Genomic DNA, 17,310 nt, shown 5'->3' with positions numbered 1-17,310 from the left:
CAGAGAGAGATGGACAGCAGGCAAGGAGTGATTGGGAGAGGGACAGAGAGAGAAAAAAGAGAGGGGGGTATAATAAATAAATAAAGAAGGGATGTGGTAAGAAGGGGAGGAGGGGCATTAACAGAAGTTAGAGAAATCAATGTTCATGCCATCAGGTTGGAGGCCACCCAGATGGAATATAAGGTGTTGTTCCTCCAACTTGAGTGTGGCTTCATCTTGACAGTAGAGGAGGCCATGGATAGACATATCAGAATGGGAATTGGACATGGACATATCAGAATGGGAATGGGACGTGGACATATCAGAATGGGAATGGGACGTGGACATATCAGAATGGGAATGGGACGTGGACATATCAGAATGGGAATGGGACGTGGACATATCAGAATGGGAATGGGACGTGGACATATCAGAATGGGAATGGGACGTGGACATATCAGAATGGGAATGGGACGTGGACATATCAGAATGGGAATGGGACGTGGACATACGAGAATGGGAATGGGATGTGGGACATATCAGAATGATTGAATTAAATTGCAATTTGAGAGGGAGAAGCATATGTCACATGTATCAGTACTGCAATGGAACAAAGGAAATTACAGAAGTACAGGAGAGGAACTTGTTTATTGAAGGAGGATACGCCAGGGATGACAGCAGAACAGTGATGGCTGAAGTTTCTGGAAATTGTTAATAAGCCGCAGGATAGATACGTCCCACAGATGAAGTTGTTCTCAAATGACAAGGCTAGGCAATCATGGCTGACAAGGGAAGTTAAGAACTGCATAAAAGCCAATGAAAGGGCATATAAGGTTGCAAAAGTGAGTGGGATTGGATGATTGGGAAGCTTTTAAAATCCAACACAAGGCAACAAAAAAAGCTACAAATTAAAAGATGAAATATGAGTGTAAATTAGCCAATGATATAAAGCAGGATACCAAATAGTTTTTAAATTTATATAAAGAGTAAAAAGGAGGTGACAGTTAATATTGGACCACTAGAAATGATGCTGGTGAGGTAGTAATGTGAGACAAAGAAATGGCAGATGAATTTAATGGGTACTCTGCATCTGTTTTCATTGTGGAAGACACTAGCAATATGCCAGACGTCCGTGAGTGTTAGGGAGCAGGAGTCAGTGCTAAGCAAGCTCAAATGTCTTAAGGTAGATAAGTCACCTGAATCAGATGGACTACATCCCAGAGTCCTAAGAGACACTGCTGAAGAGATAATGGATGCATTGGTCATGATCTTTCAAGAATCACTTGATTCTGTCATGGTTCCGGAGGACTAGAAGATTGCAAAAGCCACTCCACTCTTTAAGAAGGGAGAAAGGCAAAAGAAAGGAAATTGTAGGCCAGTTAGCCTAACCTCAGTGGTTGGGAAAGTATTGGAGTCCATTATGAAGGATGAGGCTTTGGGGTACTTGGAGACTAATGATAAAAGTCAAAGTCAGCATGGTTTTTGTAAAGGGAAACCTTGCATGACAAATCTGTTAAGAGTTCTTCAAGGAAGTAACAAGCAGGGTGGACAAAGGACAGGCAGTCTATATCATTTACTAGGATTTTCAGAAGGTGTTTGATAACATGCCACACATGAGGCTGTTTAACAAGATAAAATCCTGGAAATATATTGGCATAGATAGAGGAATGGCTGACAGGCGGGAGACAGTGAGTGGGAATAAAAGTGGCCTTTCTGATTGGCTGTTAAGCGGCTAGTGGTGTTCCTCAGGGGTCAGTATTGGGACCACTACTTTTCATATTGTTTGTTAACGATTTGGATAATGGAATTGATGGCTTTGTGGCAAAGTTTGCGGATGGTTGGGTAAGTAGTGCTGAGGAAGCAATGCGATTGCAACAGGACTTAGACAAATTGGAAGGAAGGACAAAGGTAATGCCCTGGTTCATATTTTTACTGTTATGCTGTATGTTTCTCATTTAGCAGTTCTGTAAGAAAAGTCCGTTATGTTTTCAGCTTGTTTGGGTTATTGTTGAAGATAAGAGATGAGGAGAAATGTGTGCCATCCAATTAGGATTGCCAAATTAAGTGAAGGTTTCTCTGGTGAGGGACACTAAGGTTTTTTGGACATAGGGCTTTTGTTTGAGAAAAAATGAAGAAGGAAGATGCAGGAGTGAAGAGGTCATTTCCCTCAGGATCAATAAAGTATGTCTGTCTGTAGGATACGGGACCATGATTCAATGAAGCCAGGGGCGAGATTGATTGAGGATCAGTGACTATGGAGAAACTTTGAGCTCCAACTTGTGCGCATTTGACTGTTTCATTAAAATGGGCCCTTTTGTTCCCTCTTTTCTTTACTAACCCTTTTGACAAATTAAGATTTATAAATATAACCTTTTACTCATATGTGGTTGTACTGTCTGTTATTTTGAGGCACTAGTTTGTAACATGGTAGCAAATTACACTGCATCCACACAAACAGGGGTTTGGAGTGGGAGAGTGCCTCAATCTCACACATTTGGCGGGGCTGGAGGTTGTCTTACACAGCCAAGGAAACCAGGGGGTTTCATTGTTATTTGAGAGTCCAGAGGAGGCTCATGAGGATGATTCCGGGAGTGAGGCGTTAAGATATGAGGAGCATTTGGCATCTTTGGAATACAGAAGAATGCAAGGGGATCTCATGGAAACATACCAAATGTTGAAAGGACAAGGTGGGATGGATGTGGAGAGGATATTTCCTTTGGTGGGGGTAACCAGAACTAGAGGGCACAGCCTCAAAACAGAGGGGTGACCCTTTAGAACAGAGGTAAGGAAGAATTGTTTTAGCCAGAGACTAGTGAATCTGTCGAATGCTCTGCCACAGACTGCAGTGGAGGCCAAGGTTTTTTAGTCAACCCAATAGTTACAGGGACATCGAGGAGCAGTTAAGGAGACAGATTCTGGAAAGGTGTAATAATAACAAGGTTGTATTGGTGGGAGATTTTAATTTCCTAAATATTTATGGCATCTCCCTAGAGCAAGGGGTTATAATGGGGTGGAGTTTGTTAGGTGTGTTCAGGAAAGTTTCCCGACACAATATGTAGATAAGCCTGCAAGAGGAGAGGCTGGACTGATCTGGTATTGGGAAATGGACCTGGTCAGATGTCAGGTCTCTCAGTGGGAGAACATTTTGGAGATATTCTATCTCCTTTACAATAGCATTGGAGAGAGATAAGAACAGAACAAATTAGGAAAGCATTTAATTGGAGTAAGGGGAAATATGAAGCTCTCAGGCAGGAACTTGGAAGCATAAATTGGGAACAGATGTTCTCAGGGAAATGTATGGCAGAAACATGGCAGATGTTCAGGGGATATTTGTGTGAACTTCTGCACAGGTACATTCCAATGAAACGGGGAAAGGATGGTAGGGTACAGGAACCGTGGTGTACAAAGGCTGTTGAAAATCCAGTCAAGACGAAAAGAAAAGCTTACGAAAGGTTCAAAAAACTAGGTAATGATAGCGATCTAGAAGATTATTAGGCTAGCAGGAAGGAGCTTAAGAATGAAATTAGGATAGCCAGAAGGGGCCATGAGAAGGCCTTGGCGAGCAGGATTAAGAAAAACCCCAAGGCATTCTACAAGTATGTGAACAGCAAGAGGATAAGACCAATCAAATGCGACAGTGGAAAAGTGTTTATGGAACCAGAGCAGACAGCAGAGATACTTAATGAATACTCTGCTTCAGTATTCACTAAGGAAAAGGATCTTGGTGATTGTAGGGATGATTTATAGCGGACTGAAAAGTTTGAGCCTGTAGACATTATTAAAGAGGATATGTTGGAGGTTTGGAAAGCATCAAGTTGGATAAGTCACCGGAACCAGACGGGATGTACCCCAGGCTACTTACTGTGGGAGGCGAGGAAGAAGATTGCTGAGCCTCTGGTTATGATCAATGAGGACAGGAGAGGTTCTGGAGGACTGGAGCATTGTGGCTGTTGTTCCCTTATTCAAGAAAAGGAATAGAGAATAGCCCAGGAAATTATAGACAAGTGAGTCTTAATTCAGTGATTGGTAAGTTGATGGAGAAGATCCTGAGAGGCAGGATTTATGACCACTTGGTGAGGTATAACATGATTAGGAATAGTCAGCATAGCTTTGCCAAAGGCAGGTTGTGCCTTATGAGACTCATTGAATGGGAGACAGAACAGGTAACGTTACAATCATTATGGGGAATTCAATACGCAAGCAGATTGGGAAAATCAGATTGCTGCGGGATTAAAGGAGGGGGAACATCAAGAGTGCCTTCAAGATGGCTTTTTAGTGCAACTCGTGGTTGATCCCACCAGTGGATCAGCTATTCTGGATTAGGTGTTGTGCAATGAACCAGAATTGATTAGAGAGCTTAAGGTAAAGGAAACCTTAGGGACAAGTGGTCATAATATGATCAAATTCACCCTGAAATTTGAGAAGGAGAAGCTAAAGTGAGATGCATTAGTATTACAGTGGAGTAATGGGAATTACAGAGGCATGAGAGAGCAGCTGGCCAGAATTGATCGGAAAAGTACACTGGCAGGGATGATGGCAGAGCAGCAATGGCTGGAATTTCTGGAAGCAATTCAGAAAGCACATGATATATACATCCCAAAGAGGAAGAAGTATTCTAGAGCAAAGATGACAACACCATGACTAACAAGAGAAGTCAAATCCGACATAAAAGCCAAAGGGAGGGCAGATGATACAGTAAAAACTAGTGGGAAGTTAGAGAATTGGGAAGCTTTTAAAAACCAACAGAAGGCAAATAAAAAAGTCATTAAAAAGGTAAAGATGGAATACAAAAGTAAGCTAGCCAATAATATTCATGAGGATACCGAAAGCATCTTCTGATACATAAAGGGTAAAAGAGAGGCTAGAGTGGATATGAGACCGCTGGAAAACAATGCAGGAGAGGTAGTAATGGGTGGGGGGGGGCAACAAAACAGCAAACTGAATATGTATTTTGCATCAGTCTTCACTGTGGAAGACACTAGTAGTATGGTGGAAGATCCAGGTGTCAGGGAACATGAAGTGTGCTAAATTACCAAAACTAAAGAGAACATTTCTTAGGAAAAAGAAAGGTCTGAAGGTAAATAAGTCACCTGGACCAGATGGTGTACAACCCCAGAGTTCTGAGAGAGGTGGCTGAAGAAATCATGGAGGCATTATTAATGATTATTCAAGAATCACTACATTCTGGAATGACTGGAAAATTGCAAATGTCACTCCACTCCTCAAGAAGGGAGAGAAGCAGAAGAAAGGAAACTATAGGCCAGTTAGTCTGACCTCCATGGTTGGGAAGATGATGGAGTTTCATTATAAAATAAGTCACAGTCAGCATGGTTTCCTCAAGGGAAATCTTGCCTGACAAATCTGTCATTATTCAAGAAATAACAAATACAATGGAGAAAGGAGAATTAGTTAACGTTGTGTACTTGGATTTTGAGAAGACCGTTGAAAATGTGCCACACATGAGGCTGCTAAACAAGCTACGAATCCAGAGTATTACAGGAAAGATTATAGCATGGATAAAGCAGTGGCTGATTGGCAGGAGGCAAAGAAAGGGAATAAAGGGAGTCGCTTCTGGTTGACTGACAGTGACTTGCAGTATTCCACAGTGGTTTGTGTTGGGACCAATTCCCTTTACCATTTTGGATGATGCAATTGATGCCTTTGTTGCAGTTTGCGGACAATATGAACAGAGGTTGAAGGGGTGGGTAGTTTTGAAGAAGTGAAAAGGCTACAGAAGGACTTAAATTACGAGAATGGGTAAAGAAACTGCTGGTGCAGTAAGTGTATGGCCATGCACTTTGATAATAGAAATGAAAGGGTTGACTCTTTTCTAAATGAAGAGAAAATACAAAAAACAGAGTCACAAAGGGGCATGGGGGTCCTTGTGCAAGATTTCCCCAAAGGTTAATTGGCAGGTTGAGTCTGTGGTGAGGAATGGAAGTGCAATGTTAGCATTCATTTCAAGAGGACTAGAATATAAAAGCAAGGATGTAACGTTGAGACTTTATAAAGCACTGGTGATGTCTCACTTGGAGTATTGTGAGCAGGTTTGGCTCCTTATCTTAGAAAGGATGTGCTGAAACTACAGAGGGATCAAAGAAGGTTCACAAAAATGTTTCTAGAAGGGTTTCGGCCCGAAACGTCGTCACTACCTCCTGCCATAGATGCTGTCTGGCCTGCTGAGTTCTGCCAGCATTTTGTGTTTTTATTTATTTCCAGCATCTGCAGATTCACTTGTGTTGCTCTAGAATTGTCATATGAAGACCATTTCAAATTCACTAGAATTCAGAAGAATAAGGGGTGACCTCATTAAAGCCTATCGAATGGTGAAAGGCCTTGATAAAGTGTATATGAAGAAGATGCTTCCTATGGTTGGAGAGTCTAAGGCCAGAGGACACAGCCTCAGAAAAGAGGGGCATCCTTTCAGAAGATGAGGAGGAATTTCTTTAGCCAGAGAGTGATGAATCCATGGAATTCTTCCCCATAGGCAGCTGTGGAGGCCACGACTTTATGCATATTTAAGTTACAAGTTGATAGATTCTTGATTGGTCTGGGCTTGAAGGGATAAGGGGAGAAAGCAAGAAATTAGGTCTAAGTGGAAAATAGGATCAGCCATGATGAAATGGTGGAGAAAACTCAGTGGGCCAAATGGCCTAATTCTGCTCCTATATCTTGTGGCCTTACATGCTTTTCCCCAAGAGTAGTTAATCTGTGGAATTCTCTGCCCTGATGCTTCCTCAATTACTGCCCCCTTTTCATTCCAAAACTACAGTGGACCCCCACGTGGAGGAGGGCTGTGATGCCTAACCCCTCCAGCAGGGAGTCCATGCGCCACTGACCCACCAAGAGGCCAGTTGACCCTTGCAGAAAATACAGTCAAGTAGATCTGCTGGCACTTCTGCATCCTCTGTAAGTCAACAAGGACAGTGACCATGAGGGGCCATCATCGGTGTAAGCCAAAAGGGCGACCTTCATGTACGGTTTGCATAAAACCAAACCTATCAGCCTCTTACAGAGAAACCACAGGAATGGCTCCACACTGAGTACAAATGCCCAGACTTGGGGCACCCTGATGCATCTCCCAAAGTACAAGGGTGCTCCCAAGGACCCATTAAATTTAGAACCATAGAACATTACAGCACAGAAACAGGCCCTTTGGCCCTTCTTGGTTGTGCTGAACCATTCTTCTGCCTAGTCCCACTGACCTGCACCTGGGCCATATCCCTCCAAACCCCTCTCATCCATATACCTGCCCAAGTTTTTCTTAAATGTCATAAGTGAGCCCGCATTTACCACTTCATCTGGCAGCTCATTCCACATTCCCACCAATCTCTGCGTGAAGAAGCCCCCCCCCCAATGTTCCCTTTAAATTTCTCCCCCTTCACCCTTAACCCATGACCTCTGGTTTTTTTCTCCCCTGGCCTCAGTGGAAAAAGCCTACTTGCATTCACTCTATCTATACCCATCATAATTTTATACACCTCTATCAAATCACCCCTCATTCTCCTACGCTCCAGGGAATAAAGGCCTAACTTATTCAACCTTTCTCTGTAACTCAGTTTCTCAAGTCCTGGCAACAACCTTGTAAACCTTCTCTGCATTCTTTCAACCTTATTAATATCCTTCCTGTAATTAGGTGACCAAAACTGCACACAATACTCCAAATTTGGTCTCACCAATGTCTTATACAAACTCACCATTACATTCCAACTCTTATACTCAATACTTTGATTTATAAAGGCCAATGTACCAAAAGCTCTCTTTCCGACCCTATCTACTTGTGAAGCCACTTTTAGGGAATTATGTATCTGTACTCCCAGATCCCTCTGTTCTACTGCACTCCTCAGTGTCCTACCATTTATCTTGTATGTTCTACCTTGGTTTGACCTTCCTTAGTGCAATTCCTCACACTTGTCCACATTAAACTCCATCTGCCATTTTCAGCCCATTCCTCCAGCTGGTCCAAATCCCTCTGCAAGCTTTGAAAACCTTCCTCACTGTCCACTACACCTCCAATCTTTGTATCATCAGCAAATTTGCTGATCCAATTTGCCACATTATCATCCAGATCATTGATATAGATGACAAATAACAATGAACCCAGCACTGATCCCTGTGGCACACCACTAGTCACAGGCCTCCACTCAGAGTAGCAATCCTCCACTACCACTCCCTAGCTTCTTCCATTGAGCCAATGTCTAATCCAATTTACTACCTATCCATGTATACCTAGAGACTGAGTCTTCCTAACTAACCTCCCATGCGGGACCTTGTCAAAGGCCTTACTAAAGTCCATGTATACAATATCCACTGCCTTCCCTTCATCCTGGTAACTTCCTCGAAAAACTCTAATAGATAGGTTAAACATGACCTACCACGCACAAAGCCATGCTGACTGTTTCTAATAAGTCCCTGTCTATCCAAATACTTGTAGATCCTATCTCTTAGTATTCCTTCCAATAATTTACCTAATACCGATGTCAAACTTACAGGCCTATAATTTCCCGGCTTACATTTTGAGCCCTTTTTAAACAACAGAGCTACATAAGCTATCCTCCAATCCTCCGGCACCTGACCCGTGGATATCGACATTTTAAATACTTCTGCCAGGGCCCCTGCAATTTCAACACTAGTCTCCCTCAAGGTCCGAGGGAATACCCTGTCAGGTCCTGGGGATTTATCTACTCTGATTTGCCTCAAGACAGCAAGCACCTCCTCCTCTTTAATCTGTATAAGTTCCATTTCCTCCCTACTTGTTTGCCTTGTTTCCATAGACTCCATTCCAGTTTCCTTAGTAAATACAGATGCAAAAAACCCATTTAATATCTTTTCCCATTTCTTTTGGTTCCATACATAGCCTACCACTCCGATCTTCAAGAGGACCAATTTTATCCCTTACTATCCTTTTGCTCTTAACATACCTGTAGAAGCTCTTAGGATTATCCTTCACCCTGACCGCCAAAGCAACCTCATGTCTTCTTTTAGCCCTCCTGATTTCTTTCTTAAGTATTTCTTTTACTCTTTTTATACTCTTCAAGCATCTTATTTCCTCCCTGTTGCCTATACATGTTATACATCTCTCTCTTCTTCTTTATCAGAGTTCCAATATCCTTCGAGAACCAAGGTTCCTTATTCCTATTCATTTTGCCTTTAATCCTGACAGGAACAGACAAACTCTGCACTCTCAAAATTTCTCCTTTGAAGACCTCCCACTTACCAATCACATCCTTGCCAGAGAGCAACCTGTCCCAATCTATGCTTTTTAGATCCTTTCTCATTTCTTCAAATTTGGCCTTTTTCCAGTTTAGAACTTCAACCCGAAGACCAGATCTATCTTTATCCATAATCACATTGAAACTAATGACGTTATGATCACTGGAACCAAAGTGTTCTCCTACACACACTTCCATCACCTGCCCTAACTCATTTTCATAATAGGAGATCTAATATTGCATCCTCCCTGGTTGGTACATCTATATATTGATTTAGAAAACTTTCCTGAATGCATTTCACAAACTCTAACCAATCTAGAACTTTAACGGTATGGGAGTCCCAAACAATGTGTGGAAAATTAAAATCCCCTACAATCACAACTTTCTGTCTCCTGCAGTTGTCTGTTATCTCTCTGCAAATTTGCTCCTCAAATTCTCGCTGACTATTGGGTGGTCTATAATAGAACCCTATTAATGTGGTCATACCTTTGCTGTTTCTCAGCTCCACCCATATGGCCTCAGTAGACAAGCCCTCTAATCTTTCCTGCCAAAGCACTGCTGTAATATTTTCCCTGACTAGCAAAGTCAGCCCCCCCCCCCCACCCTTCATCCCTCTGCCTCTATCACATCTGAAACATCGGAACCCTGGAACCAAGTAGCCAAGTTTCAGTAATGGCTGTGATGTCATAATTCCATGTGTCAATCCAGGCCCTCAGCTCATCTGCCTTTCCCACAATACTCCTTGCATTGAAATATACACACCTCAGAAGATTGTTACCACCACACATAACCTTACTATTTATGGCTTTGCATGAACTACTAACATCATTTATTTTTACCCTGTTCCACTATCTACTCTGGCACTCTGGTTCCCATCCCCCTGCAAATCTAGTTTAAACCCTCCCCAATTACACTAGCAAACCTCCCTAACTTTAACAGGGCACTCTGTAGCAGCGTACAACAGTTGGACAGGGGCCACAAAACATGGTCTGAGCGAGAATACATGCAGGTTCCCAAAAAAAGGTACTCATAGTTCACCATGTCAAATGCCTTCTCCAGGTTAAAGGAGAGAAAGGCAATGGTCAGACCATCCTCAAGGGACAAGTGAATCAGCTCCTGATCAAGGTGGATATTGTCCTGAAAGTACCATTATAGGGCCATGTAGGACTGGTCAGGGTGGACTACCTGAACCAGCAATGAGCTAGATGATTGGGCATCACCCTGGCAAAGATTTTATATTCCACACCAATTCTTTAGGCAATGGAGATCCTCCACTTTTTGTTTTTGGCAACAGGGCTACAATTGTTCTGCACTAAGAGAGGGGCATCTCACTACTCGCCAGGCTTTCCCCCAATACTCTGGCATAATCAAGCCCCAGGATGTCCCAGAAGGTTCAGAGGAATTCTACTGTCACTCCATCCAGCCCTAGAAACTTGCCTCTCTGTAGCTGGTTGAGGGTACTGGTCAGCTTCTCCAAAGACAGTGGAACATATATCAACAAACAAGAGAAAATCTGCAGATGCTGGAAATCCAAGGAACACACACAAAATGCTGGAGGAACTTAGCAGGCCAGGCAGCATCAACAGAAAAAAGTACGGTTGATGTTTTGGGCTGAGACCCTTCTGCAGTACTCAGCATCTAGCCACCCAGCTCTCCCAGTGGCTAACCCTTGGTAACTCCTCCCACAGAGCCCTCCATGCATCCACTAGATCCACTAGAAGTGAGTGGGGCGGGGGGGGGGGGGGTGACATGGACAGCAGGGGAAGGCCAAGCGTTGCCGCCCTGATCTCTGCGGCAGAGTTGGCAGCCTGGCAGTTCAAGCAATTCTTCTGAATATGCCCAAACCCTTTGGAGGCTTGGCATCACGGACAGCCCATAGCTTAAGGAATAGTGTAATAATTCCCTTCAAATTGTACCTGAAAGTGCTCCTCAGCATCCCCACTCAACTCCAGCTGCATATGCAGGTGGTGCTGAAAGGAGAAAGGGTGGTCAAAGCTCCGCAGAGGTGCTCTGTATTGCATTGGGGTTAATTCTGATTGCACCTCACCCAGAGAATGAAGGTGGGGTAGGAGGCCATGTCAGGAACATGGGGTGGACCTCACAGAATACAACCATCTGCACGGGTGCCACACAGACTCCATCTGCATGAAAACCTTCCTCATCCTTAACCCCCTACTAAAGGGCAGGAACATATCTCTTGCAGACCAAAGATAAGAAAATGGTCTTGCTGTTCAATGTACTGAAGTAAGAACAGTACATTACACAGCTTTTTCCAAAGTCAGTCATTTTAAAGGATGACCCTCTTCACGAGCTGCAAGTCCGGAAACCGCAGCCTCTACATATGACTTCAATGCTGACATCTTAGAGCTGCAGCCTGTCAAGACAATCACTAAACAATCTAACATAATGCTTCAGATAATAGCATTAATGGCAAGACTCTCGGCAGTGTGGAGGATCAAAGGGATCTTGGGGTCCAAGTCCATAGGACACTCAAAGCTGCTATGCAGGTTGACTCTGTGGTTAAGAAGGCATACGGTGCATTGGCCTTCATCCATTGTGGAATTGAGTTTAACAGCTGAGAGGTAAATTTACAGCTATATAGGACCCTGGTCAGGCCCTACTTGCTCAATTCTGGTCATCTCACTACAGGAAGGACGTGGAATTCATAGAAAGGGTGCAGAGGAGATTTACAAGGATGTTGTCTGGATTGAGGAGCATGCCTTATGAGAATAGGTTGAGTGAACTCGGCATTTTCTCCTTGGAGCGACGGAGGATGAGAGGTGACCTGATAGAGGTGTACAAGATAATGCCAGGAATTGCCATGTGGATAGTCGGAGGTTTTTTCCTAGAACTGAAATGGCTAGCACGAGAGGGCACAGTGTTAAGGTGCTTGGTAGTAGGTACAGAGGAGATGTCAGGGGTAAGTTTTTTTTTAAAGCAGAGAGCGGTGAGTGCATGGAACGGGTTGCCAGTGGCAGTGTTGGAGGTGAAAAGGATAGGGTCTTTTAAGAGACTCCTGGATGGCTACATGGAGCTTAGAAAAGTAGAGGGCTATGGGTAAGCCTAGGTAAGGACTCCTGACGAAGGGTCTCGGCCCGAAACGTCGACAGTACTTCTCCTTATAGATGCTGCCTGGCCTGCTATGTTCCACCAGCAATTTGTGTGTGTTGCTTGAATTTCCAGCATCCGTAGATTTCCTAGTGTTTGCTAAGGTAAGGGCATGTTTGGCACAGCTTTGTGGGCTGAAGGGCTTATATTGTGCTGTAGATGTTCTATGTTTCTTAGCACCACTGGGATTATACACCAGCAAACAGAACAGTTCGGAGAGGGGAAGGAAAACAGGAAATACCTTTGGCAGGGACGTCTGTGCGGTGGAAAAACCTTAAGTACTGCTGCAAAAATGAAGGCATCTCCCAGGCCAGTCCACTCTTCCTCTGGACACCAAAGTCTGAAATCCTCTTCACCCATTGTGCACAGTAACTACTTCAGCTGGTAGGTATGGCACTTTAAAAGCCATTGCTGATATTGTGAGGGGTCATGAATGTGTTGCTGTGTCTTGGGCTAGGAATTCCAAATGATAAGGGTGGGTGGTTTCTGCTATTACAAAACAGAATAAATCTGTCCCTGCTCCTGATAAAGTTTAAGAAATGAACCTTGACAATCCGCCAGCTACAGCCACTCGAAAGACAATACTGAAAGCTTCTCTAAGTAAAATCCTTACATGAAGAGGAATTGCTTTGGTCCACTGCCAAGCTGGGTCTCCACTCTCCCAAAATCTTCTCTAAACATGCTCTCTTGGATATCTCAGCAGTTTTCCAGCTTTAGGAGAGAGCTTGTACAGTATGACCCTCCTTCAGTTGCAGCCCCCGCCCCCATAATGTGACCTTTCCACAGTGCGACTTCCCCCCTCCCCCAATACTGACCCTGCCACTATTAGATCAGTATTCTGGAGTTATGAGCAGAGGTGTTTTGCCGAGTCTGGTGAAGTGAGACAACAGTAAACAATACCCAGACACAAGCCGGTATCCTATACACTGAGCCCAGCTCACAACCTATCAGTATCATCCACACCATAAACACAAATTGTAATCACGGCAGCGAGATAAAGCATTAATAATTGACATTGTTATTTTATTCAGATTAATAGTGACTCAACATTGCAACAGCCTCTTTGACCAAGACTGGTCCACACCAACCGCAATGCCGACCTATACTAATTCTATTTGCTTGTACTCAGCCCGTATCTCACTAAATCTTTCCCATTTGTATACCTGAGTAAATGCCATACCAATGTTATGTTTGCACCTACCTTGATTGTGTCCTCTTCCACTTCATGGAGTGTTCATATGCTCACCACCTTCTATGAAAAACTAGCCCCTTAGATTCCTTTTGAATCTGTTCCCTCTCACCTTAAACTTGTGGCGTCTAGCTTCAGAATCCCTTAAACTAGGAAAAAGACTGTGACCATCTACTCCCTCTCAGAATTCTATAATTAGAATGGAACTTAGAGATCCCCTTATCCTTCTGAACTGCATCAAGTAGTTGATGAACTCGAGACATCAAATGCTCTTTATACATTAACGCTTTCATTCCCAGTATCATTCTTGTGAGCTTCCTTTGGACTCACTCCAGCACATTTTCCTTTAAACTATAGGGCCCAAAACTGCTCACATTACCAAATATGGTCTGACCAATGACTTATAAAGACTCAGTATTACATCCTTGCTTTTATATTCAAATCCTCTCAAAATAACTGCCAACATTGCATTTGCCTTCAATTACCACTGACTTAATTCCTCTATTTAAACTCAAGGGAATACTGAACAAAGATTCCCAATTCCCTTTGCACCTCTGATTTACGAATTCTCCTTCTATTTAGAAAATAGTCTATGCCGTTATTACTTCTACCTCATACCTCCCTACACTGTAATCCATCTACCACTTCTTTGCCTGTTCTCACAATCTGTCTTTGTATCATCTGCAGATTTGGCCACAATGCTTCAGCTTCATTTCCTTCATCCAGCTTATTAATGTAGAAAATGAAACTCCACTAGTCACCAATACCCTGAATTCCTTTACTCCCAGAACCAGCACCATTGTTGTTTGTCCTCTACATCAACAACCTGGATGATAATAGGATAGAACAAAGGGATCATGGAAAACAGGTCCACAATTCATTGAGAGTGGCATCACAGGTAGATGGGCTCATAAAGAAAGCTTTAGGCACAGTGGTGTTCATAAATCAGACTACTGAATACAGGATATGGGATGTTATGTTGAAGTTGTACGAGACATTGGCGAGGCCTAAATTGGAGTATTGTGTGCACTTTTGGTCATCTATTTACAGGAAAGATGTAAACAGGGTTGAAAGAATGTAGAGAAAATTTAGAAGGATGTTGCAAGGTCTGGAGGATCTGAGTTATAAGGAAAGATTGAATAGGTTAGGACTTTATTCATTGGAAAGTAGAAGATCGAGGGGATTAAGGGTGAAAGGTGAAAAGTTTAAGGGGAACTTGAGGGGAACTTCTTCACTCAGAGGGTTGTGAAAGTGTGGAATGAGCTGCTGGTGCAAGTGGTGCACGCGAACTCAATTTCAACGTTTAAGAGAAGCTTGGATAGGTACATGAATGGAAGAGATATGGATGGCCACAGTGCAGGTCGAGGGTGTAGGCAGTTTAAATGGTTTGGCATGGACCAGATGGGCTGAAAGACCTGTTTCTGTGCTGTACTCTTCTATGACTCTATACTCTGACTTCTGCCAAAGAGCCAATCCTCTATCCATGCTAGTATCTTTCCTATAATGCAATGGGCTCTTCGTGTTTAGCAGCCTCACATGTGGCAAAGGCCTTCTGAAAATAACATCTACCAACTTTCCTTTGTCTATCCTGCAAGTTACTTCCGCAAACTGGAAGACAATAGTATGTGTGGATTGGTGATAACATACCTTCCTTGCTGACGATCCAACACTGGCGCATCTCAGGGATGTGTGCTTGGCACATTGCTCTACTCTCTATATACACATAACTGTGTGGCTAGGCTCAAATACCATCAATAAATTTGCTGATGATACAACCATTGTTGGTAGAATCTCAGGTGGTGACAAGAGAATGTACAGGAGCGAGATATGCCATCTAGTGGCGTGGTGCCACAGCAACAACCTGGCACAATGTCAGCAAGACGAAAGAGCTGATTGTGGACCTTAGGAAGGGCAAGATGAAGGAACACATACCAATCCTCATAGAGGGATCAGAAGTGGAGACAGTGAGCAGTCTCAAGTTCCTGGGCGTCAACATCTCTGAGGATCTAACTTGGTCCCAACATATCATTGCAGCTTTAAAGAAGGCAAGACAGTGACTATACTTCATTAGGAGTTTGAAGAGATTTGGTATGTCAACAAAAAGACTCAAAAATGTCTATAGATGTACTGTAGAGAAGCTGCATCATTGTCTGGTGTGGGTGGGGGCTACTGCTCAGGATGAAAGAAGCTTCAGAAATTTAGTTGGTTCTATCTTGGGTACTAGCCTACAAAGGAGCGGTGTCTCAGAAAGACAGCATCCATTATTAAGGACCTCCAGCACCATGGGCATGCCCTTTTCTCACTGTTAACATCAGACAGGAGGTACAGAAGCCTGAAGGCACACACTCAGCAATCCAGGAACAGCTTCTTCCCTTCTGCCATCTGATTCCTAAATGGACATTGAACCCTTGAACACTACCTCATTTTTTAAATATATATTATTTCTGTTTGCACAATTTTTATTCTATTCAACATACATATACTGTAATTGATTTACTTACATTATTCTTCTATATTATGTACTGCATTCAACTGCGGCTGCTAAGTGAACAAATTTCACGACACATGCCAGTGATAATAAATCTGATTCTTTAAAGATTACTTTTACACATTTTTCTTATAATCTATTCAATATGTATAATTTACCTGTTTATTTATTATTATGTTTTATTTTATTTATTATTACTTTTTTTTCTGTCTCCGCTAGATTATGTATTGCTTTGAACTGCTGCTGCTAAGTTAACAAATTTCACGTCACATGCGAGTGATAATAAACCTGATTCTGATTATAATGCCTTCACAATCTAATCAGCGGTCTCCTTGAGAAGTTCCATCTGCCATTCCTTTCCACACTTCTCCAGTTGACCTAGATCCTATTGTAACCTAACACAACCTTCTTCAATGCTGCTCCAATATTCTCATGCAAATCATTAATACTGATGTGGAATAATAGAAGACACAACATAAACCCCTGTATCATGAGTCACAAGTTCCCAATCTGAAAAGCAACCCTGATCACAACCATCTGTCTTCTATCAATTTAATTTTGTATCCAATTGGCTATCTCCACAGATACGATGTGATTTTACCTTGTCAAAGGCTTTGCAGAAGTACACATAAACAAAGCATTCCACCCTCCTTACCAATTCTTGTGGTCACCACGTCAAAAATAAGTTCCAACTAATCTGTGAAACATGATCTCCCATGATCAACTATGATTATCCTGAATCAATCACTGTCTGTCCAAATAAAAACAAACTCTGTTCCTCAGAATCCCCTCCACTGATGATGCCAGGCTTACTGTCCCATTGTTCCCTAGCTTGTCCCTGTAGCCCTTCTGAACTAAAGATAGAACACCAGAACCCCTTTGCAACCACACTCATGGTTTCTGTTTCATGCAGACTGCCTCCTTACCTGAAATGAGCTGTTCTAGACGCACTCTCTCGTGTGCAGCATGCTGATCCACCAGCACCAGCAGGTTATTGCCTACACAACAAAACCAACAGTCAGACACATCAAAAAAATGTACCTCACAGCCTGGGTTCCACTCACCCCCACACCTCTAGAGTCCACCCCACCTACCCTAATAACCCCAGATCCATCACACTCACCCCAACACCCCAGGGTTCGACACAACTCGCTCCATGCTAGTCACCTCAACTCAGATCCACCCTATGCTCCTGGGATTCACCTCACTTACCTCAACACCTCCAGGATCTACCTCACTCACACAAACACTCCTGGGATCCACCCCATGTCCTAACATCAAGATCCACCCAACACATCTGGGATCCACCCCGCTCACTCTAACATGTCTGGGAT

At 43.1% G+C, this 17,310-nt stretch overlaps 1 protein-coding gene across 14 annotated transcripts in view; it reads right to left on the bottom strand.

Moving 5' to 3' along the window:
• Positions 1–17,310, bottom strand: part of mlh3 (mutL homolog 3 (E. coli)) — a 140,992-nt gene that overhangs the window by 79,293 nt on the left and 44,389 nt on the right. For all 14 annotated transcript variants that reach the window (XR_009510842.1, XR_009510844.1, XR_009510841.1 and 11 more), the window contains exon 6: positions 16,903–16,974. Coding sequence is in view for 5 of the 14 variants with exons in the window: in XM_059962908.1 (XP_059818891.1) it covers positions 16,903–16,974 (72 nt within the window). In the remaining 9 variants the exon portion in view is untranslated. The remainder of the gene's footprint in view (positions 1–16,902; positions 16,975–17,310) is intronic.

The sequence above is a fragment of the Hypanus sabinus genome, chromosome 2, assembly GCF_030144855.1.
Source record: "Hypanus sabinus isolate sHypSab1 chromosome 2, sHypSab1.hap1, whole genome shotgun sequence".
Lineage (NCBI taxonomy): Eukaryota > Metazoa > Chordata > Chondrichthyes > Myliobatiformes > Dasyatidae > Hypanus > Hypanus sabinus.
Note: the sequence above shows the minus strand (reverse complement) of the source record. Positions and strands in the feature narration are given on the sequence as shown.